Raw genomic sequence first — 25,121 nt, forward strand, 5'->3', positions numbered from 1 at the left:
AAAATAATTTAAAAAATGTTTAAAATAAAGCATCTCAGGCCTCAGAGGATGATGGAAGAAGACGTCCTTTTGAGCTGGAAGCACTTGCTTCCCAGCAAGGTCAGCTCTGGGTGTTTGCTGTGGTTTTCTTAGAGCCCTGTTTTCACAATGACTGTGCTTTGGATCACAACCTAATAAATGGCCCGAAGGACTGAATCGGAACCACACACGGGAAATGACACAGGGACAGTGACCGCCCCCCCTTCCAGAACACGAGGCCATCCTGGCTGGACCCTGAGAGCTAAAAGTATTCCCTCCAGTCCTGCTTCAGCCCTTCACCCTGAGCGCCCCTGCTCTCGGGTGGAAGACCCCTCGGTGGGGCACCTGGCTGCCACGGTCGCCCCTTCTAGCCTAGCCCAGCCTGACCTGCAAGATCAGAGCACAGTCAGCACTGCAGTGTTCACTCGGCCAGATGCTGTGGGCGCCGACGCCCTTGACCTGGCCCTGCACGGACCTTCCCTGGTAGTAGGGCTGGTCACCGGCAGCTGTTGTCTGCTCAGCTGCTGTGTAGCCTGGCTCTAACGTTGCCACCCTCTGTCTCCTGCAGGTTTAATGCCTCTTGGCTAGCATGGGACCTCTGCAACTAGGTAGTTTTTAAAATAGATAATTAAGATCTTACTGAACCTACATGTTGACCCATGTGATGAGCCATTTATTGAATGAGGACCTTCCAAAGGTGGGAAGAGACAGCCTTCTCCGTTCCTTTGCACAAGAGAGCTATCGTCGTCTGGCTACGTGGAGATGAGGACTTTGTAACAGGTGACCGAATCTCTCCGTGAGGTTGACAAATTTCTGTTTCCCATTATTGTTGTCTCAGTGCATAAAATCCCCCAATTAAGTGCTACAAAACTTGCATATCTCCCCAGTGAGGATAGCAGCATTGCGTCCCCTTGTCGGCCTCACACAGGCTTCTGCATGGCGAGGAGTCCCCTTGTAACACTACCCTCCTTTCAAAGGCTGTTGAGTTCAACTCATACTCTACATTGAACCGATGGCAGAGACTTGGGAGTTTCACTTACAAATCCCAAATTACTGAGTATCGCTCTCAGTGGCTTAGCCTCCAAAGCTGCCTGAGTCAGGGCTGGGGGAGGGGTGAGCCATAAGGTGGAGGGTTTCCCTCGTCCTCCCTTTAAGTCAGAAACCAGGCCTTCTGGCTCCCAGATCCCTGAGTACCCAAAGGAATGTCCCAGGAAGATGGCTGTTACCACCCAAAGACTTCAGTAAGCGCCCTCCAAGCGCAGGGCTGTGATAAGTACCAACCAAAGCACACTGACCAGTCACAGGGGGGCTCCCCTGAGCTGATCAAGCTGCCAGTTTATAGGCCCCTAAACTGTTGAGCTAATACGAGAAGAGGACGGGCCCTCTGACGTAGATTCCCCTGACAGCCTGTACTTTAGCTGTCATAACAACGACTTGGCAATTATTCGTGTTAACAGCTTTTCTCCTCCACGGGCTGTAACCTCTCAGAGGGCAGACCTTGTCCATCACGACCACAGCTGTGTCCCCCAGGGCCTAGCGTGATGCCCGCACATAGTAGGTGCGCAGTAAATAACGGACGCATGAATGAGAAATGGACGGATGGAGCGGAATACATTCACGGTCTTACATTCATTTTCCAAAGAAGACATATTAGGGGCAGCAGGAGAACAGCCGTGGATCATAGAGAAACTGCTCTCCCTCCAGTTCAGCCGACGGAAGCCTCACAAGTGATCCTTAAGCATCTCTTAAAGGCTGATGATCCTGTGTTCCTACTTGGATTCCTTTGCTATTAGCCCTTTATCCAATGAGCCTTGGTTTCTGACATCCCTTGTCTTCCTTCACTCTAGGTTTTATGCTTTCAGGCGGTGATTGCCGCTTGTTGTTTTCGTTGCTGGAATGTCTCAGGATCTTTGTGGCCGTGGGCTGTTCACAGATTTTACCTGGAGAAACTCCGTCGTCGTCCACACCTACCCAAGATGTCATTGAGACATGACAGATGGAACTCCCGAGACATCTCAGATTCTCCGTCAATCCATCATCCTGGATCTCCTCCAGGTTGAACAGATTCCACGTCCTGAAACCCTCTTGCCAATGAGCAGTCCACAGTACACTTCCTGTTGTGATAACAACTCCTACTGAACAGTGAAGAGGGTGGCTTTTTAGTGGGCATGTAGGCAGACCCTGAATCTCTCTGCCCTGTTTTGAAATAGAATATCATGCAGAAACATTGATCACGTGGGTATCAAGTTTTTTGTCCAGATTTCCATGGAGAATGGACTGACCCAAACCTTCAGAAGAGAGCTCCCAGGGCTGTAGAGAGGCTGGGAGGGGATGTAGGATCTTCCTGTGTGAGATGAAAGCCATTTTCCTCCACTCCCCTCTGACTCCCACTCCGCCCCAGGCCACCCCTGCCTTGAAGACCATGGTCTTGCTTCCAGAAGCAGAGCATTCACCGGCTACCTTCCTCTTTGCATATTTACGTAGAATTCACACAGTCAGGCGTGAGGACATGTGCGGGAGTGGAAGCCGCAGCCACAGCTCTGGGCAGGGCGTGGAGAAGCCACCACCTCCGGCATCTGGACGATGCACATTTCCTGTGCAAAGTGGGGGGCCCTGGGCTCCCAGTTTCTCGATGCCCACAATTAAAGGGGAAATGCCCCACACCACATGGATAGAACTGAATCTGTTCTCTGCGACATATAAATAAACGTCTCCAGTACGATATGTGAACCCAAGAGACATGGTGGCATGGAACTTACATCTTATTATTCATTCTCAGTTTCCTTGTTCTGGGAAGCTGACCTGCTTCATCCATCAGCTCAGAGGATGTTATCGTTTCTGAGCACGTCATTTTCAAAGCCCCAAATCAGAAAATAGAAGACTTCATTTCCATGATAATTTTTCTTTTCTCACTGGAGCAAGTCCTACCCATGATGACATCATATTCTTGTTTCTGAAGGGAATAAACCTATAAAAATAAATACGTGGTTGTCCCAGTTACAGAAATGGATTTAAAAAAAAAACTAAGCGGGTGATAATCAGCAGTTGTGGAAAGAAACTTGGAGGAGGGTTTCGAAATCAAAGTTACCCCCCAACGAATAACTCACTGCAAAAGAAACTTTATGCGGGCTTCCCTGATGGCGCAGTGGTTGAGAGTCCGCCTGCCGATGCAGGGGACGCGGGTTCGTGCCCCGGTCCGGGAAGATCCCACATGCCGCGGAGCGGCTGGGCCCGTGAGCCATGGCCACTGAGCCTGCGTGTCCGGAGACTGTGCTCCGCAACGGGAGAGGCCACAGCAGTGAGAGGCCCGCGTACCGCAAAAAAAAAAAAAGGAAAGAAAAGAAACTATGCTTATGCTCAGAAATGGGTGTCTGACTGAAATTATTTCTGTGTTATCTGTTATGTCACAGTGGAGACGTCGTTGCCTTTGAAAAATCTACTAATTATAACAGCATTCTCCAAGAAGAAGGAGCAGTGAGTGTTGAATAAAATAGATTTGTATGATAGACCCTGGAATATTCAGAAATTGCTGAATTAGATGCAACTGTTTTCCTGTGTGTCACATTCTTATTATGGGCAGCCCTCAACCACTCACCCCTCCAGCCAGGACTGTTGCGTGTCCACTGTGTACACACGACGTGAGGGGACAGAGGAGGTCCCTGTCCTCAGGAAGAAACTACCTAGCTACTCATCAGCTGTTTAACAGTGTTTCTTCTGCTATAATTAGAAAAGAAGCATAGGTTATTAGCAACAGATCTGTGTGAAAGTGTCTCCAGTTACATTTATAACTCTTTGAATTAGGACACCAGAACTATGAATAGGTAATCTGTGACATCACGAGGTGAACTTTTCTTTGGTTGCCCAGGATGACAGGATAGCACTTTGATATGACAAGTGGCGTTGAGTATACACCCTTTGAAAAGCCTGTTTTGTGACCCTCTTGAGAGCTGAATGGGGTGTGAAAGAAAAGTAAAAACAAAGAAACAAAAAGGATATTCCCTAAACTTGAATAGAATACAGTTTCGTAGCTGGGGAGCTAAGACAGACATAAAACTATGGGTGTGCTGTGAGGGGCCCGTGCCTGCTACAGGGGGATTGGGAACTCCACAGGGAGGGAGGGAGGAAGGATGTGGGCCAGGAGTAATTAGGGAAGGCTTCATGGAAGAGGTGGCCTGTGTTTGTTTCCTGTTGCTGCTGTAACATACTAGCACAAATTTCATGACTTAACACAAGCTTATTATCTAAAATTTCTAGAAGTTATGAGTCTGACTAGTTCTCACCAGGCTAAGGGCAAGGGGTTGACAGGGCTACATTCCTTCTGGGGGACCTGGAGGGGAGAATCTATTCCCGGCCTTTTCCAGCTTCTAGAGGCTGCCCACATTCCTTGGCTTGTGGCCACTTCCTCAGCCAGCAAAGGCAGGCTGAGTCCTTCTCATGACACCATCTCTCTGGCTCTCTGCAGCTGGGAAAGGCTCTGTGCTTTTAAGGACCCTCGTGATTACATTGGGGCCACCTGGAGGATCCAGGATCATCTCCCCATCTCAGGGTCCTTAACCGTAATCACATCTGCAAAGCCCCTTCGCCACATAAGGTTCCAGGGACTAGGATGTGGGCGTTTTCGAGGAGCTGTTATTCCACCTATCTTGCTGCCCTTGAGCTGGTCCTGGACAGAGTTGCTGAGGTCCTCTTTTTAGGAGGTGTTGACCTTGAGGGTGTATGTAGCTTGCGTTCATGCTGGGGGGTGTGCGGGCAGTGAGAACCAGAAGTGAGGATGTCGGGGAGAAGTAGACTCAACACGAGGTCCGGGTGGTGGACAGCTTGTCAGTGCCAGGCTGGGGAATTTGGGTGTCGCCCAGGAGACGGTGGGAAAACCACTGAGGCATCTTCAGAAGCAGAATGACAGGATACATTTGCTTTGGGGGTGATAATTCTGGGAGCAGTGTCTTCAAGAGTGCAGGAAGGACAGGAGGCATCAAGAGAATCAATAGAGTAACTCAGGGGTGGCAGGTGGTGCCTAAAGGGACAGGTGATGACAGGAAGGTCCTCCAGCGTTTCTCCAGGGGCTGACACTTAGTACGTGCTCACTAAAGGTGGGCAGAATAAATGAATGATGATAACCCCAATGGCTTTTCTTGGGTCTCCTGAAGATCCCAAGCTGTATTTAATACACCTAAAAAATCTGAATAGAATTTCTCACTTTTTTCTTTGTCATTTTGCTGAATTATTCCTCCAGAACAGGAATCCCCCCTGATTCTTTCCTGAATGCCTTGTCCTGCAGAGATTCAGACTTTAGTAGTTCTGCACCAGACACTCGCTCCCTTTAGATTTCTGATTGTTTATATTAGGAAGAAAAGATTTCAATTTATGGTTTTTTTCTTTTTTCTGAAAGATCAGTTCTTTTCACAGGAAGAGCCCAAAAGGAATTGACTTCAGGAATGCATTGAATTTACTTCTTATTATTTTTGGCCGTAGCTTCCCTTTCCATTCTGACAGTACTGTGTTTTCAGATGACTTCTTCTGCACAGGTGAAACTGTGAAGTATCGGAAATTAGAATTTTGAATTCTAATTAGAAGTCGCCGTGTTTAATGTAGGGGTTTCTGCAGAGTTGGACGACACAGCCTGCCCGGAGCTGCAGTCTCAGCTTGCGATGCATAAGGCTCACCTGGGGAGCTGCTTAAAGCGAGAGATTTCTGGCTTCATGTGATTCATAGCGATATGAACCTCAAGCACCCCAGGAATCCTGATGTAGTTGGTTTCAGGGCCACCCTTGAGAAACACGAGCTTGGATACTGGCAGAATCAGTGTCAGGAGAGCATTGATGAGCCCGGGAGGTCATGTGTGCTGCGGAGAAAGTGGACGTGGTTAGGATCGTGCAGTGTGAGGGGAGAGAGTAGCCCAGGGTTGGAAAGGAGGATCCCTCAATTCTTCTCCAGTAGAAGCACTGGTGGCCAGGCCAGTGAAGTCCATGCAACAGCCCCATCCTTCCTGATGACCAGCCTGAGCATCGTCCCCCCAACGCACATCCTGGAAGTGTACCCATCAGAGGACTCTGAATGTTGCCAATGTTAATGGTAGGAATGAGGGTGGAACAGCCCCCAGTGGAAACCACACAGCACCCCATGGAATGATGCCTCTTGATCTATCACCTTTCTGTGCTACTGCTTTATTTATTTAGACATTTACACCCCTACTTTCTTCCAAAGATATTAACAACGGGAGTTTAACTTGGCATCTTCACAGCATGTAGTGCATACTGTGCATTTTTCTGGGGAGAAGGTCATTTGTTTTCATCACGTGCTCAAAGGGGTTCAGGACCACAAAAGAGTTGAGAAGTAACAGATTTTAAGTCCTTCAGGAGACTGTTGAGTGTGACCCTAAACGCCCCCAGACTTCAATGTGATATTGGCTGATAACAGGGAAGCATCAGCTCAGGAGAAAGCTGGCGGTGGCTGTTCTCTGTGGGTGCAGCGCGCAGCTGGGGGCACTCCTAGCCCTAAGGATAGGGGCTGGCGGTTCAGAAGGCCGCTCTGGCCTCCAGTGGCTTGTAGACAAGAGCCTACTGCAAACCCACATAAACGATCTACTAGCAAGATATAAGCGAGTAGCTCGGTAAGGCTCTGAGCGCATAAGAACGGAGAGAGCACAGGAGGAGCTCCTGACCTTGGAACTGTGCTGCCACACAGCGGGCCATTAGGTTGGAGGAAATGAAAGGGAGCCAGCCGCCCCCCCCCCACCACCACCAGCTGCAGTCCAGCAGGCTTAGCTGCTTAACTTCCAACCCCCAGGGATGCTTTCACCTACTCTATTAAAGTGGAAGCTATTCAAAAGGCGTCTGGGAAAATCCTGAAGAAATCAGTTCAAATACAGTTGATGTCCTTCATTCAAACCGGGAGCATGTGCCTCCCCTTGCTCTGGGGGAGGAGGGGGTGGGGAGGGGAGGCGGGGAGAACAGCAGGGATGACAAAAGGCAGGAATATTGAATTCGCTTTCCTCATGTTGCCTTTTTCCATCCTTGATGGAAAGGTTTTACGTTCTGCAATCTGTTCTTCTAAAGGAAAGTCTGTGCCCCTCATTTTCCTTGTCCGTTAGGCCCTGAGATTTTCTATATGACTCACCATTTGTATAATCCAGGCACGGTGACCCAGACAGGATATGGTTGTAGTTCAGGGAGGGACAATGAGATAGACAAGAGTTGTAGAATGTACTTATGGCATCAGATTATCCATAGGTAATATTTCTATTGTACGTCACTATTCAGTGTTTGTAATACACGGCAGTAAGAGTGCAATATGTTAAATCCTAATTCCTCCCTGGTGACTGTAGTTTGTAGACTTACAGAGGAAGGTTATTTTTTGCAGTGAAATAAAAGGGAAAATTGCTGGGATCAACAGTGTGTCCAGAGGTGTGGATAAAAGATTACTCCACAGCAGCAGTGTAATTATCACCTGGCTTAAAGAAAGAATCCACGTGTAAGTGGTTTTTAGGGTGACAGTCATTCGCCGAATAAGACAGGCCCAGTTGGGTCGCCTTGTCGGAGTTCGGGAGAAGTCCGTTCTGGGAGCAGGAACTGGCAGACAAGCTTCTCCTACAGAATAGTAGGCCTGCATGCATCGGGGAGTTTAACGTTCACGCCTTGGCCACCTGGGGGCAGTAACTGGCTTCTTAGTTTGCCTGTGACCATAGTCGTACCAGATGGAGTAATGTTTGCTTTCTCCCAGACCAGGGAGAACCAGCATTCCCTCCTGGGCTTGATGGTGGTCAGGAAACTCAGGACTTCTCTTCACGTCCTATAGCAAGGCTCCACGTGGGACCACGTTGTCATCTTTTAGAATGAGGGCCTCCCCGTGACAGAGCAGGGAACACATATGTGCATTTCCTGGAACCTGGGCTGGGGGATGTGGAGGGAGAAATTGGGGTTAGGGGAGACAGTGGTCAAAGACCGGTGGCCTTTAGAGTGGGTGGTGCAGATCCTGGAAATGTACGAGTCATGGCATCAACAATGGAACTCCATCAATTTCAGGCCAATAAGTGATGCATGACTCCACATAGCTAAAAAACCCGCGGCCCCAGGCAAGAGCCCGGCTGCTGTCATAGCCAAATAGCAACCCATGCAGCATCTCAGGGCCTCAGAAAGGTCTTTGAGGAGCAGTTCATTCTGGAAGTGGGCTGCAAACTGAAATGATTCTCCATATCCTCCCTAGATGGCCTTTCTCGCTGACGAATACTGCAACTATTGTCAAGACATTTTACAGAACGTGAGGAACCAAGAACTGGAGAGAGAAGAGTAGGTTTGAGCTGCAAAATACCAGCATTTATGACTTGTTCTTAACCTTTCTACTGGAAAAGACCCCTGGAGGGATGTCTGGTGGGAATTCATTGCCTGAAGTGCTAAGAATGCAGCTGTTTTATAGTCAGTGAGCTCTTGAAGGTGTATTTTTATTCAGTTTAATCATCTGGAAAGGTTGCAAGGTGCTCATACGGATCACTTTACACTTTAAATAAAAATTCAGCTATTTTTAGATCCTAATTCCAGCTGATTTGGAGCACAGTATTGGTAACGCGACTTACCCTGGAATCCTCAGGGATGCTTCAGAGCCGTCATGGGTCCATGCTGACTGAACAAGAAGGGTGCTCTGACACGGGTATCGTGATGATTGGATTTTATTCTAGAATTGACTGTGGAAGACACGAGCAAATCTCTTAACCATTGTGAATTCTGGCTTTTATATAGAAAATGAAAATCCAGGGAAGCAAGTGCACTCTTAAAAGTTGTTTTCTGAGGCCTCCGTGTTCTAAGCACTTCAGCTTTGGGAGATAATATTCACTCAGCATGAACGCATTTTGTACTTTGTGTAAAGCAGCGGAGGGAGGGAGGGACCACGCTGTCTTCAGAGTGGCCCCTGGCCTGTTAATGCTGTGTTATCAACATCCATGCACGTTGGACAGCTAATCCATTCCTTCTTGGAACTTCCCTGGCGCTCCAGTGGTTAAGACTCCACCCTTCCAATGCAGGGGGCGTGGGTTTGATCCCTGGTCAGGGAACTAAGATCCCACATGCTGTATGGCGTGGCCAAAAATTTTTTTAAAAAAAGAAATCTATTCCTTCTTGCCTTCATTGCTTCATCAAGTACTAACTGAATTCTTACCCTGTGACCAGCACCGTTTCTGGAACTAGGAAGGTATTCCCCAGGAGGCTGGAGAAGCTTATAGTCTGGTACTGAAAGGAACGATGTACGCCAATGAATATGATACCGTATGGAAAGTTCTAGAACACAGTGTGATGGACTGTTCTGGGTGCCCAAGGGAAGAGGAACAGAGACAGCTGGAGCAGGCTCCCCGGGGGAGGCCACGTTGCTGGGAACTCTCTTAGAAAAGCAGATGTTCAACAGATTCGAAATGGGGTAGAAAAGGGATTCCAGGCGGAATCAGTGGTGCAGACGAAGGCAGCAGGATGGTCACCGGCATCACAGGACAAGAAGGTCGCTGTGGCCGGATTTATCTCGAAAGGAGAGAAGCCAGAGGGGAGGTGGGAATCGGCCGGTGCCAGGAAGGGCCTCTGGAAGACCCTGACTTACTGAGGAGACGGGTTGGCAGTGACATCCAAGGGCCATATTGGAGCAGAGGGTGCGGAGGAGGTTTTGTCGCAGTCAAGGTGAGAAGGAAGGAGGGTTGGATCGGGAGATCCAATGACAGTGACGTCAGAGAGAAAGCGGGACCAATCAGAAATATTTCTGAAGCAGACACACCGGGATTAGACGATTTGGGACATGGGTGCTGGGGGAGTGAGCGGAGGTGGTGCTGTCTCATCCAGACCCGCGAGCCCCAAAAGCCTCCAGCCTGGGAGTCGAAGGATTAACACATCCTGCTCATCCCACTCTTGTCTTTTTCGTTAAGTATCTATGAGTCTCTTGGGAGACGTCTTCTCTAGAAGAGAGTTGAAAATCAGATGAGTCCAGGGTCGGACCTCACTCCCTTGACAGCCTGCACAGAAGGAACAGCCTCTTGCCTGGGGTCACTGGAGGGCCCTGGGGTCAGTATTGTGATGTCTCAGAATATCTGAGCTGCAGGAATCCCCAAAGGCAAGAGTCCTCATGAGCTGACAACTCAGGTTGGCCACCTGGACCAAAGATGGACTCTGAAAAGTCAGCATGGGGGAGAACAAAACAGAAGCTGTCCACAGAAGTCCTTAAAGAAGGCTCCTTGGTGCAACAGAATCCCACCAGATCCCTTTGGTCTACTCCGTCCTTAGGTGAATCCTGACATGATGTCAAGGAGGAAGTCTTTTTTTTTTTTTTTAGTATTCATTTATTTATTTCGGCTGCACTGGGTCTTAGTTGTGGCATGCGAGCTCTTAGTTACGGCACGCATGCAGGATCTAGTTCCCTGACCAGGGATCAAACCCGGGCCCCGTGCGTTGGGAAGGTGGAGTCTTACCCACTGGACCACCAGGGAAGTCCCGAGGTATCTTTTTTTTTTTTTTTTTTGTGGTACGCGGGCCTCTCACTGTTGTGGCCTCTCCCGTTGCGGAGCACAGGCTCCGGACGCGCAGGCCCAGCGGCCATGGCGCACAGGCCCAGCCGCTCCGCGGCATGTGGGATCTTCCCGGACCGGGGCACGAGCCCGTGTCCCCTGCATCGGCAGGTGGACTCCCAACCACTGCGCCACCAGGGAAGCCCCCGAGGTATCTTTGATTCCATACGGTTACACTTCTTCCTGAGCTGAAAAATAATTGAGGGGGTCAATCAGTCAATGAAAATTTATTCTAAACTCTGGTTTTTACCCCTGGGCCCTGATCCTCATCCTGTTGTAATCAGTAGGAGCCCCCTTGTGGTCAGAAACAGCCTTCCTTCCCGAAGACGCCTCAGGAAAAGGTGGTCCACGTTCTCCCGCCCAGCTGGCAGGTGGTCTCTGATGGGTGGAGAATCACTTCTGAGGTACAGCTTGGAAAAGCCAATAGGCAGAGCTTGACGTGGGTTGGAATGAAATTCATTCTGTTACCATTTGGGGCTGGTGAAGAGTCAGGGGCAGGTGGGCTGGATAGGCCTCACCAGGCGCAAAACGAGCGTTCAGAGATACGTTCTGTTCTTCACATCGGGTGGAGGACTCACTCACGTCCTTCTGGAAATCTCTGCAGCAGGACACGGTCATGCTCGTGTCATTGCCTGACGTGTGCCAGCTCCTTAAATGCTACGACGGGCAGCCGTACAAAGTAGGAGGATGCTCCTTCGAGGCGCCGGTTTGCATCCTTCCCAGAAATTGGTACCAGATGCTGGGGTTAGACCCGCAGCCCTCACTCTCGGCGGTGTCCGTGGACCTCAGACCTTCCGAGGAGGCAGTCGTGGGGCCCATGGACCGTGAGCCTTGGATCTTTCCCTAAGACTCAGCTTTTCTTTCTGAATTCACTGAGAATCTGAGTTAGCTCATGTAGAGAAAAAGCCAGTGCACATGGTGACCTGTGGCTCCGGTGACCCGTGAACCCTGAACTGAGTCAGACTTCTTCCTCTGCTATTTCAGCCAAAAGAGAGCTTTTTAAAAGGAGTAATTGGAGTAGCTGCTTTGCATTATATATAACTGCCAGGCCTTGTGGGTTTGTTTTTTAAGCTCTGGAGTGATTATTGTAGTTTGGGGGTCAATTATATATAATTTCTACAGTGAAAATGTGCTCCCCTTAAGCTAGTCATGAACTTTTACCTTTTATTTTATTATTTTCTTAGGGAAAAAAAAATCCAGGGCTTCTAAATTTTTACCACAAAGGTTGAAAACTGGAGGCTGGGTCCAGCCCTTAAATATTTTGGTTTGAACTCCCCTCCTGCCCCCCACCCCGTACTGGCCAGCATTTGGGGTGTTTAAAGTTTTGAATCAGTTATCAATACTTGGAAATCTTGGGAAGAATTCCGATTCCAGCTTCTCCAGCCTGATATTCTGCCCAGTGGGCAGTGGCCAGGGCTGTGCGGTAGCGGAGCCCTCGGCAGGTGGAGACCTGGCCTCTCTCTCTCTGTCTGTGGCTCACGTGAACTGCGGCCACTCGTAACCAGAGGCCGTCCACACCGGCCGGCAGTCACATGTCTTGACACTTCTTTTAGGCTGCGTCATGTCTTAGTTGCGGTGCGCGGACTTAATTGCCCCCGCGGCGTGTGGGATCTTAGCTCCCGGACCAGGGTTCCCAGGCTTCGAACCCGCGTCCCCCGCATTAGAAGGCGGATTCTTTATCACTGGAACACCAGGGAGGTCCCTGTCTTGACATTTCTGTTGTAGGGAATTGAGGACGTTCTCCTTCATGACTTTTTGGAAAGTGTTTCTCTTCAGCATCTGAAATCTGTCCAGTTGTTTAGTAAGAAGTTTAAGCTGCAGTTGCTCACTGCTTCGGAAGGTTCTCCAGCCCCTCTCACAGATCTCCAAGCTCAGAGGCAGGTTTCGAGGGACAACATAAATGCTGTGAGAGGAGATGAACTTTCCACGTGGGGCAGGCCTCCTCCCCTCTTGTGTTAACTCTGTCCTCAGGCACTAAACTGCAGTCCACCAGGCCCGCGTCCCCCGCATTAGAAGGCGGATTCTTTATCACTGGAACACCAGGGAGGTCCCTGTCTTGACATTTCTGTTGTAGGGAATTGAGGACGTTCTCCTTCATGACTTTTTGGAAAGTGTTTCTCTTCAGCATCTGAAATCTGTCCAGTTGTTTAGTAAGAAGTTTAAGCTGCAGTTGCTCACTGCTTCGGAAGGTTCTCCAGCCCCTCTCACAGATCTCCAAGCTCAGAGGCAGGTTTCGAGGGACAACATAAATGCTGTGAGAGGAGATGAACTTTCCACGTGGGGCAGGCCTCCTCCCCTCTTGTGTTAACTCTGTCCTCAGGCACTAAACTGCAGTCCACCAGGCCCGCGTCCCCCGCATTAGAAGGCGGATTCTTTATCACTGGAACACCAGGGAGGTCCCTGTCTTGACATTTCTGTTGTAGGGAATTGAGGACGTTCTCCTTCATGACTTTTTGGAAAGTGTTTCTCTTCAGCATCTGAAATCTGTCCAGTTGTTTAGTAAGAAGTTTAAGCTGCAGTTGCTCACTGCTTCGGAAGGTTCTCCAGCCCCTCTCACAGATCTCCAAGCTCAGAGGCAGGTTTCGAGGGACAACATAAATGCTGTGAGAGGAGATGAACTTTCCACGTGGGGCAGGCCTCCTCCCCTCTTGTGTTAACTCTGTCCTCAGGCACTAAACTGCAGTCCACCAGGCCTGGCCGCTTCGGCTGTCCCGGCTTTTCCTGTGGTGCCCGCAAGGGATGCTTGTGCTGATACATCAACACCCTCTTACCATTTCCCCTTCGTGAGTCGCAGCGGGGCCAAGGGAACAGGGAGGTGGGAAAGGGCAAGGGGCAGGCGGGCCGTGCCTCCCCTCCCTTGAGCCAGCTCCCGGCGGCAGCTGCAGTCCTCAGCTCACTGCCCACCCAAGCAGGGCCGGCAAGGGTTCCGACCCCAGCATCCTCCTGCCTCTCCGTGCTCTGGGTGGGCTCCCGCGAGGCTCAGAGATTATCTCGCCCTCCTTAGAAATTCCGCCCACGTGGTCCCAGTCACCCTGGTGACTTTCCCCTCCATCCGGTTGCCAGGGCGCGGTGTCTGAACACTTCTGCTGTCGCAGAAGGCTGTTCGTCCGCTCAAGCCTGCGACGGCTTCCTCTTGGGAGCCCGAGCTGCTCTGCTGGCTGTCCCCGGCCTCCCTGCATCTGACCCCTTGGTATCCCTCCAGCTCCGTGGCCCTGTGAACGCCGTCACACACCCACTGTGTGGGTCGCGTGTTTTACGGTCCTGGAAATTCCCGGTTTTCTCCCTCCTGCCTTTGTGAGGTTCTCCATCACTGCCTCTAGCTCTCCCCGCCCGCCAAGCCCTCACCACTTCCTTCCCTTCCCCTCTGCAGATCTGCCACGCTTGCACCCTGTGCGCTGTCTCCCCCGAGGGTCCGCAGAACAGGCCACGTCTAATCTTCACCCACGCCTGGCATCCCCAGCACGCCGGGCTGTGTTGATCCCTTTCTGACCCACTTGGAACAGTTCACGTGCCCAGGCTGGGCCCTTGGGCCCGTGTGATTGCCAGCCAAGAAGGCAGCAGGAAGTGTCCTGCAGAGAGAAAGTGAGGTCTGGAACTTGCTGGGAAAGGAGGGGCGTGAAAGGGGTCCAGTTTTCCGGTGGCCCCTTCACCGCCTGCGCTAATCCCAGCCCTCTGGCTCTCCAAACCCCTCTAGGATCTTCAGTAGCTTCCTAGTTGATGGGCCTGCCTGCAGCCTTGCCCCGCCTCGGTCACACGCCCTTCCCCTCCCAGCAAGTGCTCTATAACAGCGATTCCATCAGTTAACAACTGTCCACGGCCCCCATTGCCCGGATGGTCCTCTCTCCTTCACTGCTTGGCCTCTGGCCCGACCCTGTACCCCTGCCCCCCATGACCTGCTGGCGTTCCCCAGCACCACAGACTGGTTGTCCCCAAGAGGCCCTTATTCCTACTGCTGTCTGTGCCTAGTCGCCCCCACCCCACCATTGCTCCCCGCCAACTCCTACCTACGCGTTAAGGCCCAGGCAGAATGTCCCCTTCCAGATGAAGCCGTCCCTGGTACCTTCTTCCGCTAGAACTGCTCACTTCCTTCCTGTGTCTCACGTTGCCGGGAGCACTTACTCTGCTGTTGGGACGCTGTTTGTGCTCCTGGTAACCTACCCTTCGTGGGGAGCCCCTGGAGGGTGGAGGTCATTCCCCTTCATCCACCCGTGCAGCCCGCACCCAGCAGACGCTGCACGAGTGTCCCCGGTAAGTGAATATGTGAATAAATGAATAAATGAGTACATCCAGGAGAGCACCTCCTCTCTCATGTTTTCTCATTTCTGATCGTTTCCCGAGGAGAGCATGTAGAGATGAGAAGCTGGGGGAAGTCAGGGTTCCTGGGCAAAATCCTCAACTTCACGGAGCACACGGCAGATGCTGGAGGACATCACTTTCCTGGCATTGCGCGAGTGGGGGGCGGTTTAGGCAATGCGCCCCTGCCGGGATCTAGGAGCCATTTGGGAGAGGCGAGCGGGCAGGGGAGTGGGGAGGCTGGGGGCCTGGCTGGGTGGGGCAGGTGGACGGCTCTGCCCTCCTGGGCGGGTGGGTGCGCCCCCCGTGTGCGCTGCCTGCAGGCGCCTCCTCGTCCCTGCCTTCCTGCGTGCAAACCTGAAGTTACAGCATCAGTAATGGGTGTGTGTATTGTTCTTCACAGAAGTTACTGTGTTTGTCTAAAGACTAAGAAGAAAGACATACCTTTCCAACATGGCAAAGGTAGGTTTCAGGCAACCAGACAGGAGGGAACAAAGCAGCTTTCCCAAAGGGAAAAGTGCAGGCTGCCAGTGTCCCTCAGAGCAGGCAGCAGGCCCCGTGCAGGAAGGCCGGCCCACCCAGCTGGAGGGCAGAGGACAGCTTGCTGGGCCCCAGGTGCTCAGCTGGAAGCCACCCCTCCTCCCCTCCGGCCTCCAGGCTCTGCCCGCGGAGGAGAGGACGCAGGGCCAGCAGGTCACGGTTCTAAAGTTCCAGAGGGAGGCCCCCCAGGGGTGGCGTCCCGGGCAAGCCAACGTCAGAGGTGGAGGGGCATTGTAGCAGAGCCTAGGACAGACGGACAGGCAGGCAGACCCTGCACCCTGTGCATATGGCCCTGCGGACTCTGTGTGTCGGGGCACCAGGTCCTCGGCTCCGACCTTCTCACTCCTGGGTGTTAGGGGAGGGGAGAGAGGGGCTGAAGGAGACGTTCTAGGATCTGTTCTGAAATCCCACGGCGGCAGATGGGGACAGAGCCTGGGACCGGCCCTCTGCCCCAAATCAGCCCCGGCCAGGGGGCGCCCAGCCGGGACCGCCCTTTGACCACCTCCATCCCCCACCAGTAGGGTTGTTTCTCCTTCTGAGCTAGAGGCCCATCCGGTTCTGGGCACTTTCACCTTCCCCACTGGGGCGATGGCAACGACCTTGCAACACGACCTCCATCCCTACCCACTGGAGCGGCCGGCTCAGAGTCCAGAGCCTGGCCTGCTGGGAGCCATACCTTTACACTCACTGTTCCAGGAGAGTTTACTGAATACTCAAGGGCCCCTTTCCTCTCCGTAAAACAGACATGGCTGTAGTGCCTGCTCTTGGGGCTGGTGTGAGGATGACTCACCGCTCGTCCTGCAGACCCCGAACATGTAAGGGAGAGGTTTGTCCCATTGGACAGCGGAGGCCCAATTCACTGCCCCAGGCTCCCCAGAGGAAGGACAGGAGAGCTTCTGAGTCCCCACAGCCATCCTGTAGAGGCCGCCCGCCCTGTTCTCCAGAACCGCACTTGCCTGGCAGAGCCCACCGTTTCCCTCTCTAGAGAATTTAGGCCCCTTGCTCGGGGTGCAGAGAATAGGGAACTGGGAGGAGGAGCTGCAGGCCCCTGAGACGTCTGCCCGTGAGCAGAAGCGTCCTAAATGCCGACTTTCAGAAAGGCAGTTCTAGAATGTGTGCAGTTTGAACATTTTGATTGTCATTTAGGATTCAGGGTTTTGTTTTTGGTTTTTTTTTTTTGCGGTACGCGGGCCTCTCACTGTCGTGGTCTCTCCCGTTGCGGAGCACAGGTTCCGGACGCACAGGCCCAGCGGCCATGGCTCACAGGCCCAGCCACTTCGCGGCATGTGGGATCTTCACGGAACGGGGCACGAACCCGCGTCCCCTGCATCGGCAGGCGGACTCCCAAGCACTGCGCCACCAGGGAAGCCCTAGGATTCAGTTTTAACGGGCAAAACTACCCAAATCCACTTTTCTTTCTCTTCGACAGCAAGAAAGTTTGGGTAATTTGGAGAGGGGGCATTAGGCCAAAGTAAGATGACAAGATTTCACCAAGTGTAGCGTTTGCCGTTGTCTTTAGACCATGAGAACGGTGCTGAGAAACAGCAGGAGAGTCGGCATCCTGCAGTTGGATTTACACGCCATCATGCATCAGGGCGCCTTGGATATTTCCCAGCAAGCCCTGACGAGTAACCTGAGCGGCACTGACGACCTGGAGGGGAATGCACAGATGAAATGTACTCCTCCTTCCTCAGCTGCTTGGTTGCAGTGTTTGGTATATAATCAGGGCTGCTCTGGCCATCACTGATTTGTAGATTTCCTAATAGAATTAGAACGTTCCTCTTTGACGTTATAATTTACCTGCTCGCACTCCTCTTCCTGCAGAAGGTGAGGAGTGCCCCGAGAACCCTCTTCCAGGCCCTGCCCTGGGGTCCATTTGCCGAGTGAGTGTGGTTGCTGATGGACAATATTTCTTGTCTCCTTTGGAAAACCCTCCTGCATCCCTCTTGCAGATGCACAGATCGCCTCTTTGGGCCTGAGTGGGATTGACCTAGCTCTCTGCCTTGCCAGTTTCTGCTCTAACTGTAGTTTTGTTTGTTTGTTTGTTTGTTTACACACCCTCGCAGCTTGTGGGATTTTAGTTCCCCGACCAGGGATTGAACCCAAGCCCACGGCAGTGAGAGGACAGAGCCCTAACCACTGGACCGCCAGGGAGTTCCTGCACCAAGTGTTATTTTTAACAATGTGAAGTTTAACGGTGGTGCTTTGACCTTATTTCACTACTTCACAAACAAGTGCTATATAAGCCCATGAATATTCGTGCCCTTTGCTATTGTCCGGGGAAGGGGGAATTTCCCCCTCTACCCGTCTTGAGTTCTCCTGGCTGGATTAATAATCAACCTGGCGCAAGACAGGTTCACAGGAGAAAAAGACACAAATTTTAAATCGTGTGCACAGAGGTCTTATAGAAATGGGCCCTAAGAGGTAGACAAAGAAACTTAGGTTTTGGGGTGCCCAATTAGTGAAGAAGCTAAACAGAATTGGGGCTTGGGTAGTAAATTAAAGAACTAACATGGTTTGGGACTTCCCTGGCTGTCCAGTGGTTAGGACTCCGTGCTTTCATGGCCGAGGGCCTGGGTTCAATCCCTGCTCGGGGAACTAAGATCCTACAAGTTTGGCGGCGCGGCCAAAAAAAAAGAAAAGGTAACATGGTTTGTTTATACATGGTTTGTTCTCAGCCTGAATTCCCTGTCTCTGGGGATAAGGGTGTCTCTTTACGTCCTGGTGCCGGAAGGGCACCTTTCACACCGGAGATTTATTTCCTGTTTTCAGGGAGACCGAGGGGGAGGGTCAGTGTCCTTCCTGTGTTGGCCGTTTCTCAAGTAACTTTTCAGTCAAATTAACCAACATGCCACTGCGGCACATTTTGGAGCCGCGTACTCTGGGCCCCGACACTAGCTGACAATTGTAGTTGATCTTAAGGAAGAAAACCTCCATTCTGATGCCAAAATCTGGCCTCTGTACGCTGGTGCCAGATTAAATCTCAGCGTTGTGGGTGAAGTAGAAAGAAATAGCTTTATTGCTTTGCCAGGTAAGCGGGCCACAGCGGGCTCATGCCCTCAAGACTGTGTGTCCTGCCCTGGAGGGGGTCGTGAGGAGTCTTATAGCGTTCAAGGAGCAGGGCGTGGTCAGCTCGTGGACACTCCTCTGATTGGCTGGTGGTGAGGTCATCGGGAGTCGGCATCATCAACCTTCTGGTTCCAACCGGTCTGGGGTCTCCGTGCTCGTGGGCAGCAGACAGTTAACTTCGCCCACCTGGAGGGGGTTTCAGTATCTGCAAAACAGCTCAAGGAACAGGGCTCAGAATATTCTCTAGAGTCCTTGAGGAGGAACTAAAGGTCCTTGACTGTGCTTAATGGCTAAAGTATTATTATTTTGTCTTGCTTGCCTGTTTTCCTTTCTTTCTGCATTTTCTCACTTCTCTGATTAAATTTCTTCTTTGGCTGAAGTTTCTCTACAGACAAAAGGCAGGCGGGGGACACGGGTGGAGGTCTATTCTGGGAAGGCCCCGTAGGGTCCTCCCTCAGTTACAGTTCCACGAAGAGCTGGCTTACGCGTGGTTACATCACTGAGAGGGGACAGTCACCACAGCAGGAGGCTCCCCACTCGGGGGGAGCCGGGAGCTGCTTCAGGAGGGGCTGCAGACCAGTTACCACCTCCTCCCCCGGTCGCTAGGCTTTGGTCTGAGGGCTGCCAGGAGGGGTCAGCCATGCATAAAGCTGCCTCCCAGTGCCTGAAGCCCCCTCAAGGTGTGGGCTGTGGGCTTCATCACGGCCCGCCCAACACGGGGCTGCACACGGGGCACCTCGGCATTTCACCACCAGATGGCTACGTGGATTCAGCGATGCATTAGAAGCACCGCAAAGTATCCTGTCCTCTTCCTTTGACCTTGAGGGGGGGGCTGACTTGGTAGGATTGTACCAGTTATTAAAATAGTGAAATGGGTCCTTACTTGCTGCTAAGTAGCTCCCTCCCCCCACTGCTTGCCTGTCCCTTGATTATATCCCCTGTCCCTACTGCCTGGCTGTCCCAAATCCCAGATCCTCCCCTGGGAGACTCCCCTCCAACCAGACCAGCAGCTGAAAGGTGAACACCTAACCCAGCAGGCTTCAGGGCAATGGAAGCCCCCCTCCCAGGCCACTGGCCTCCCCAGCAATCCCAGCTGGCTGCCCAAACCTTGCTCTCACCCCCAGCCCAAGCCCAGGGAGACCCAGGAGGCATGAGGCCTCTCCCCCAGGTGCCCGCCAGCCTGCCAGGGGCTCCTGTTGGCATCCTTGCATGTCCTTTGCGGAGGGCGCAGAGCCGGCAGGGAGACAGCATGACCCCTGGCAGACGAATGCCTGAGATGTGCCTGGAAGATCTTCCAGACGGAGCCTGACCAAATGTGCACCAGGGCCATGGCAGCCCACTGCGTTATCTAAATCTCCTTGGCACATGGGGGCACTCAGACAGATGCGCTTCCACTGTCCTTCCACTCTCAGCGCTGCCTGCGCGGTGCGGGACCCAAGTCCCAGTGTCCCGCACTTGGGCTGCAGCCCTCGGGCCTGTACTGACAGGGTCTGCAGCCCTGGGCAACTCACCTAACATCCCTCAGCGGCTTTGATGTCCACCATCAGTTAAAGGACTTGAACAAACTACCCCCTTTATAAAAATGGCAGGGATGGGTGAGGTCACGTCTGTACCCTCCAGTGAGCTCACTTGGAGCCCGGTTCTGTGTGATTACAAGGTGTAGTTACGATTTCAAACTATTTCTTCCCATTTCAACAAGTAGCCGAGGGGATTGCTAGAAGGCGAGACCACAGAGCTCTGAACCAGACGACCTGGGGTGACAGACCCAGCCCAAGGCAGCCTTTGTGTTCAAAATGAGGGCGAGGCCGCGGGGAATTCCTTTGAACTGCAGTGGGATGTTATCCCCTAGGTCACCTGGGATACAAATACCTACGGGGAAATTCTGCTCTACCGCTCACAATCGGGTTTGTCTTGTCTGTTGATAGGTTTGAGCACTTTAATTTCTTTGCTGGGGACATCAACAGACCTCAGTGTATTCCTGAATTGTCTGTCTTCAAGCCTCCAAACATTTGTCTTCCAGGTACAAAACCAATACTCAAGAGAGGCAGATGTCGGCAGGAAGGGAAACTGCCTTTGAGCAGAATACTGGCAGTCCGGGGAGACGGTGGACTCGGTGTTCTCCAAAACCGTCTCCGAAGATTCTGCTCGGCCGAGAAAGTTTTTAAAGCGGAAAAGGGAAGTCATCTCAGGTAATCACTGAGATGGGGGGTCAGAGTGGTCACCATGCCCCACTGTGTGCAGGCTTGTTGACTTCCTGTGCTCTTTCTTTAGATGCTGTCGTGTTCACACAGTTCTTGAGATTACTGAAGGGGAAGCTGGGGAAGAGATCGGTCATCATTTCTATTTCTTTGATCTATGGAAAGAACCTACAAGTTAGGCAAAGTATCGTGTGATCAGAAGATTTGAAAGGTGTGCTAGGGCCAGAGATGAGTAGAGCGTGGGGGCGCCTGGTTTGAGGTTAGTGACAAGACGAAGGGACCTCCTGCAAAGAGCTCTTTTCTGCCCAAAGCTGCTTACAGTCACCCTGTAAGAGCGGAGGATGCTGTCAGGGGAAGCCCCAGCACCCTGGCCCCAGTGGGCCTGAAACACGGGGCCTCCCGCCCCTCGAGGCGTCATCCTCTGAAGGCCGAGGCAGCAGGAAAAGACCTTGACGAGGGAGTTGGGTTCCACTGGGAGGGGTGGGCGTAGGGAAAGTGGGGGACCGGTCTAGGGAAAAGGGGGACATCTCTGCAGCTCTCTGCAGCAAGGACCTGGAGGGCCTGGGACCAGAACGTGACTCGGGTTTTCTCCTTAAGCCTCCAGCCACATGTCTTCCTGCCCCCTCCATCTCCCCCAGAAAACCCAGGAAGGAGCTTGAAAGCTGGTTCCAAGCCTTGGCAGGTGTCTGTTTCCATTCTTTGCTCCTTGGATATAGTCTTTCCAGATTCTGTGTGGTTTTGGTTCCCTCTCCTTGGTCCTCGGCAAAGCTCACTTGTACCAATGGTAATGTGCGCGGGTGCATAGCTGCAGAGACAGCGATTCATTCGACAGGATGAAGCTCTCCATCCTCTGGTCCTTGTTTCAGACACTCACACAGCCTCCACTTCACCCCCGCTGAGCCCCCTGAGACCGTCGGTACCGGTCCTGCATGCAAGACCGTGTAACGCGGTGTTTCCGTCCTCACCCCTGCAGCATCACGAGTGAGGCGTCTTCTTCGAAAAATGGTGGTTTTGTAACTGCCTGCCTTTGAAGGGCTTGTTTTTGTAAAACAACCTGGCTGATAAAAAAACAAACAAACAAAAAAAACCCCCACAGACTGTTGTCAATGAGATACTCAGGCTGTTAAAATGTGACGGGCTTGTCCACGATGACTAATGGCCTCAAGTTGATAGCACCTGGCAGAGCCAGAGGAGAGAAATGCTCAGCTCTGTCCTGCTTCATTTGTTCCCCTGGTCCTCGTGCAGTTTGGGCCCAGGGGTCCTTTCTAAATGTAGGAACCTGAGGTATCACGCTGCCGGCAAGAGGAGGAAAGCTGGGTAATGTCTGTGTTCACTTGTGAATGTTTGTGCGGAGATCGCCCACAGCTCCTTCTCTGGATGGTTTTAGGAAGCATCCTTGTGTGTGTTGAACACCAGCAGGTCTCCCCCCGAGAGCCCCGTTGCCGGTGGTCCCAAGCCATGCGGGGAGGATGCCGCTGCCGAGGGGAGTCTGTTCCCAAACCCAAGTTCACGTGCCCGATGCACAGTGAGGCCACACAAACCGAGCGGCTGGAGTTCGGAGCAGAGAAAGGTTTATCGCAGGGCCCAGCAAGGAGAGAGGAAGGAGATGGGTGGCTCCTGCTCAGAATACCCCGGGACTTCCGGAAGGGTTTCAACAAAGCCATTTGAAAGGCCAGGGGAAGGGCGGGGCCGGTCCCGGGGTGTGTGATCAGCTCGTGCACAGTCCTCTGATTGGTTGGTGGTGATCAGTCCTTAGGCCCCAGCAGGTCTCATGATCATCAGGTCGTTAATTTCCTCCATTTGGTGGGGGCGGGGGGTTTAGCATCTGAAACTCTCAGGAAATATGCAGGAGATACTATTATCTAGGTACTTCAGAGAGGAGCTACAGCAGAGGATATTGGGGGGGGGTTCTGTCCTGGGAGGGCCCCATAGGGTCCCGCTTGGTTACAGGTCCACACCCACCCAGAGCCCAGGGTGGGCCTTTGGGGGCTCTCAGCGGGAGCTGAACAGAAACCGAGAGGAAAGGGCATCTCCTTATTCCTGGCCAGTCCCTGCCGTTCTTCCTCGGAGACTTGCGGTTGAGTGTCTGGGTGGTCCTCACGCAATAGAGTCAGGAGAGACTCGGGGGGTTCACTCCAACCTGTGCTGGAAATTACATACGCCTCTGTTGGTTTGTAACTCACCCGAGGCTGCTGTCAATCTAGTGGGGAGTTCCTTAGTCTGCACGTGGAGGCATCTCCCCGGTACCCAGTTTAGTGCCACTCAGGCCATCCAATGACCTTGGCTCCGCTGGACACACAGGTGGGCCTTCCAGGCCTCAGATAATTCACGCGGCGCAGCGGCCAGCTTTGTGCCTGCAAAGTCGGCACCCTTCCTTCCGTCACTGTGGGACTCTGGGCCCCTTCTTCACGGTGTCAGACTCTCCACGTGTAAGTTAGCCCCCGACCCTCTCGGAGGCAGCTGCTCTCCCACCTCCTGCCTTCTCCCCGCCCACTTCAAAGGCTTCTGCCTGGGACCATCCCCACAGGAGATGGTGCAAGACCTGGCCCAGGCCTGGGCCGCCTCTCACCTCGGCTTTCCTTCTTCCTGCCCCACTTTGACCTCGTGAGACTGTCTGTGCGCCACCCGTGGGTACATTTGACAACACGCTCGCCTTGATTTTTATCATAAACCCCAGCATTTTTTTCTCTCTAAAATGTCACAGCCGAGCAGAAGCAAAGCGGAGTTTATCAGATTGGCCGCCAGCTTCCAGCTGAGATGGAATTTCCTCCTCACGGCCCGTGAGCAAAGCTATGACCCTCTGGCACAGAGACAGCTTCGGTAAGTCCGAGAACGCACAGCATTTTGTATTCTACCTTTTACAGATGTTATTACAGCCTAAGCGTTTTCCACATTGCTATGTGGAACCCACTCGTCTTTTTCTCACCTTTTTATGTAAAATACAACACACAGAGAGCCACACACACACAAAACCATATTAATCTTATTATTATGGCAATATGGTAGTTCATCAAACAGCTGGACCACACCTCGCTCTCCTGTCAATGAAAATAATCAATAAACAATCTAAAATAAGAATAGAAAAGGGTTTTATGTGAGCCAGACTGAGGACTAGCCTGGAAGCCAGCTTCCCAGATGACTCTGAGAAACTGCTCCGGAGAGCATCACAGTTTTATATCTTGTCAAAACAAAGAACATTAAACAAGTCAGGGTTTCATTTCTTCAAGGTTATTTTTTTTTAAAAAAAAAAAAAAAAAAGAACAGACCAGCACGTACCCAGCAAGTCAGTGGCCTTGTCACCTGGGAAGGGGGACTTAACCATCAAAGGAGTAACAAGTATCGGTGTCCCAGGAAGGGAGGCATTTCATCTTTATTTTTAACATGGACATTTTTACTTCCGGTCAGTGTGTCCTTCTCTCTAATAATTAAAGCCGAGGTACAGTGTAAGCTTTGATAGGCCACACACAGGCTATTTTAGTTAGCATCAAACTCAAGTTCACTCATGTATGAGCCAGAATGACTTCCCGGTATCTCAATTCGTGGACATGTCTTTTGTCACTCCCCTGCCGTCGTTGTTGGACGTGCAGGAAACCTCCCCGGGCTTTTGAATTGTGCGTTTTCAGACATCGTGAGCAAAGCGGCAAGCATCCTCTTTTTCTCCATCTCCCGACTGAGCTGGACCAAGAAATGGGTTCTTCGGGGGCACCCGGATTTAACCTTCAGGAATAAGACTTGATAAAGTCCCCACTGCGTGCAGATGGTGGAAAGAGTAAAACAGTGTCTGTTTTGCCAACTTTCTGGTCCAGTAGAGGGTCTTTCTGGGCCCAGGGGGTCCCATCTGTCACAGCTGTGGTACAGACACAGCACAGGAGAGTCGCGGGGAGGGACAGTCACCACTGAGCCCCCCAGCCCCACGGAGGCGATCAGTCGTTTCAGCAGATGTCGTGCGTCCCTGCAAAGTCCCAGGCACCTTCCTGGGCACTGGACACACAGCCGTGGACAGACAGACAGACAGAGCCTCCAGCCCACAAACTCACACACCTATCAGGGCAAGGAATGCCTGCCCCAGGGCTGCCAGATGCCCTTGCAGCGGGTACACAGGACAGGAAGAGTAGACAAGCCCTGTTCTAGACCGTTCTGCAAACACTGGGGCCCTTTGGAGGGTTGTGGCTGTACACAGCCATATATGTGACCCCCATTCGTCATGAGGCTGTCCCCGCAGATGAAGGTCAGCGCAGAGTTCACGTGCAGCCACAGGAGGAAAGCCAGCTCTGTGGTTAGTGCTGTCGACTGAAATAATGCACAGCCTGAAAGGTGAGAGTTGTGTTTTATTCGGTGGACAAACCCGAGGACTAAGGTCCGGGACACAGCATCTCAGATCACTCCGAGGGACGGCTCCGAAGAGGCCAGGTGGGGGCCGGGGTAGATAGGAGCCGTTTTTGCAACAAAGACCAGGTAGTCGGAACATCAAA

General features: G+C 52.2%; 1 protein-coding gene and 1 long non-coding RNA gene across 2 annotated transcripts in view; both read left to right on the top strand.

Moving 5' to 3' along the window:
- Window positions 1-15,047, top strand: part of RFX8 (regulatory factor X8) — a 50,436-nt gene extending 35,389 nt beyond the window's left edge. Inside the window, 6 exon segments of the mRNA XM_067704125.1 lie at window positions 3,429-3,492; window positions 7,504-7,546; window positions 7,549-7,614; window positions 7,949-7,950; window positions 8,221-10,700; window positions 13,920-15,047. Coding sequence (XP_067560226.1) covers window positions 3,429-3,492; window positions 7,504-7,546; window positions 7,549-7,614; window positions 7,949-7,950; window positions 8,221-8,307 — 262 coding nt within the window. The 3' untranslated portion in view covers window positions 8,308-10,700; window positions 13,920-15,047.
- Window positions 15,048-16,923: 1,876 nt separating this feature from the next.
- LOC137205859 (uncharacterized) lies at window positions 16,924-23,473 on the top strand. Its single transcript, XR_010934330.1, has 3 exons — window positions 16,924-17,096; window positions 20,377-20,471; window positions 23,354-23,473. It is a non-coding gene; the product is annotated as an uncharacterized lncRNA (long non-coding RNA).
- Window positions 23,474-25,121: the final 1,648 nt, after the last annotated feature.

Source organism: Pseudorca crassidens, chromosome 14 (genome assembly GCF_039906515.1).
Source record: "Pseudorca crassidens isolate mPseCra1 chromosome 14, mPseCra1.hap1, whole genome shotgun sequence".
NCBI classification, from domain to species: Eukaryota; Metazoa; Chordata; class Mammalia; order Artiodactyla; family Delphinidae; genus Pseudorca; species Pseudorca crassidens.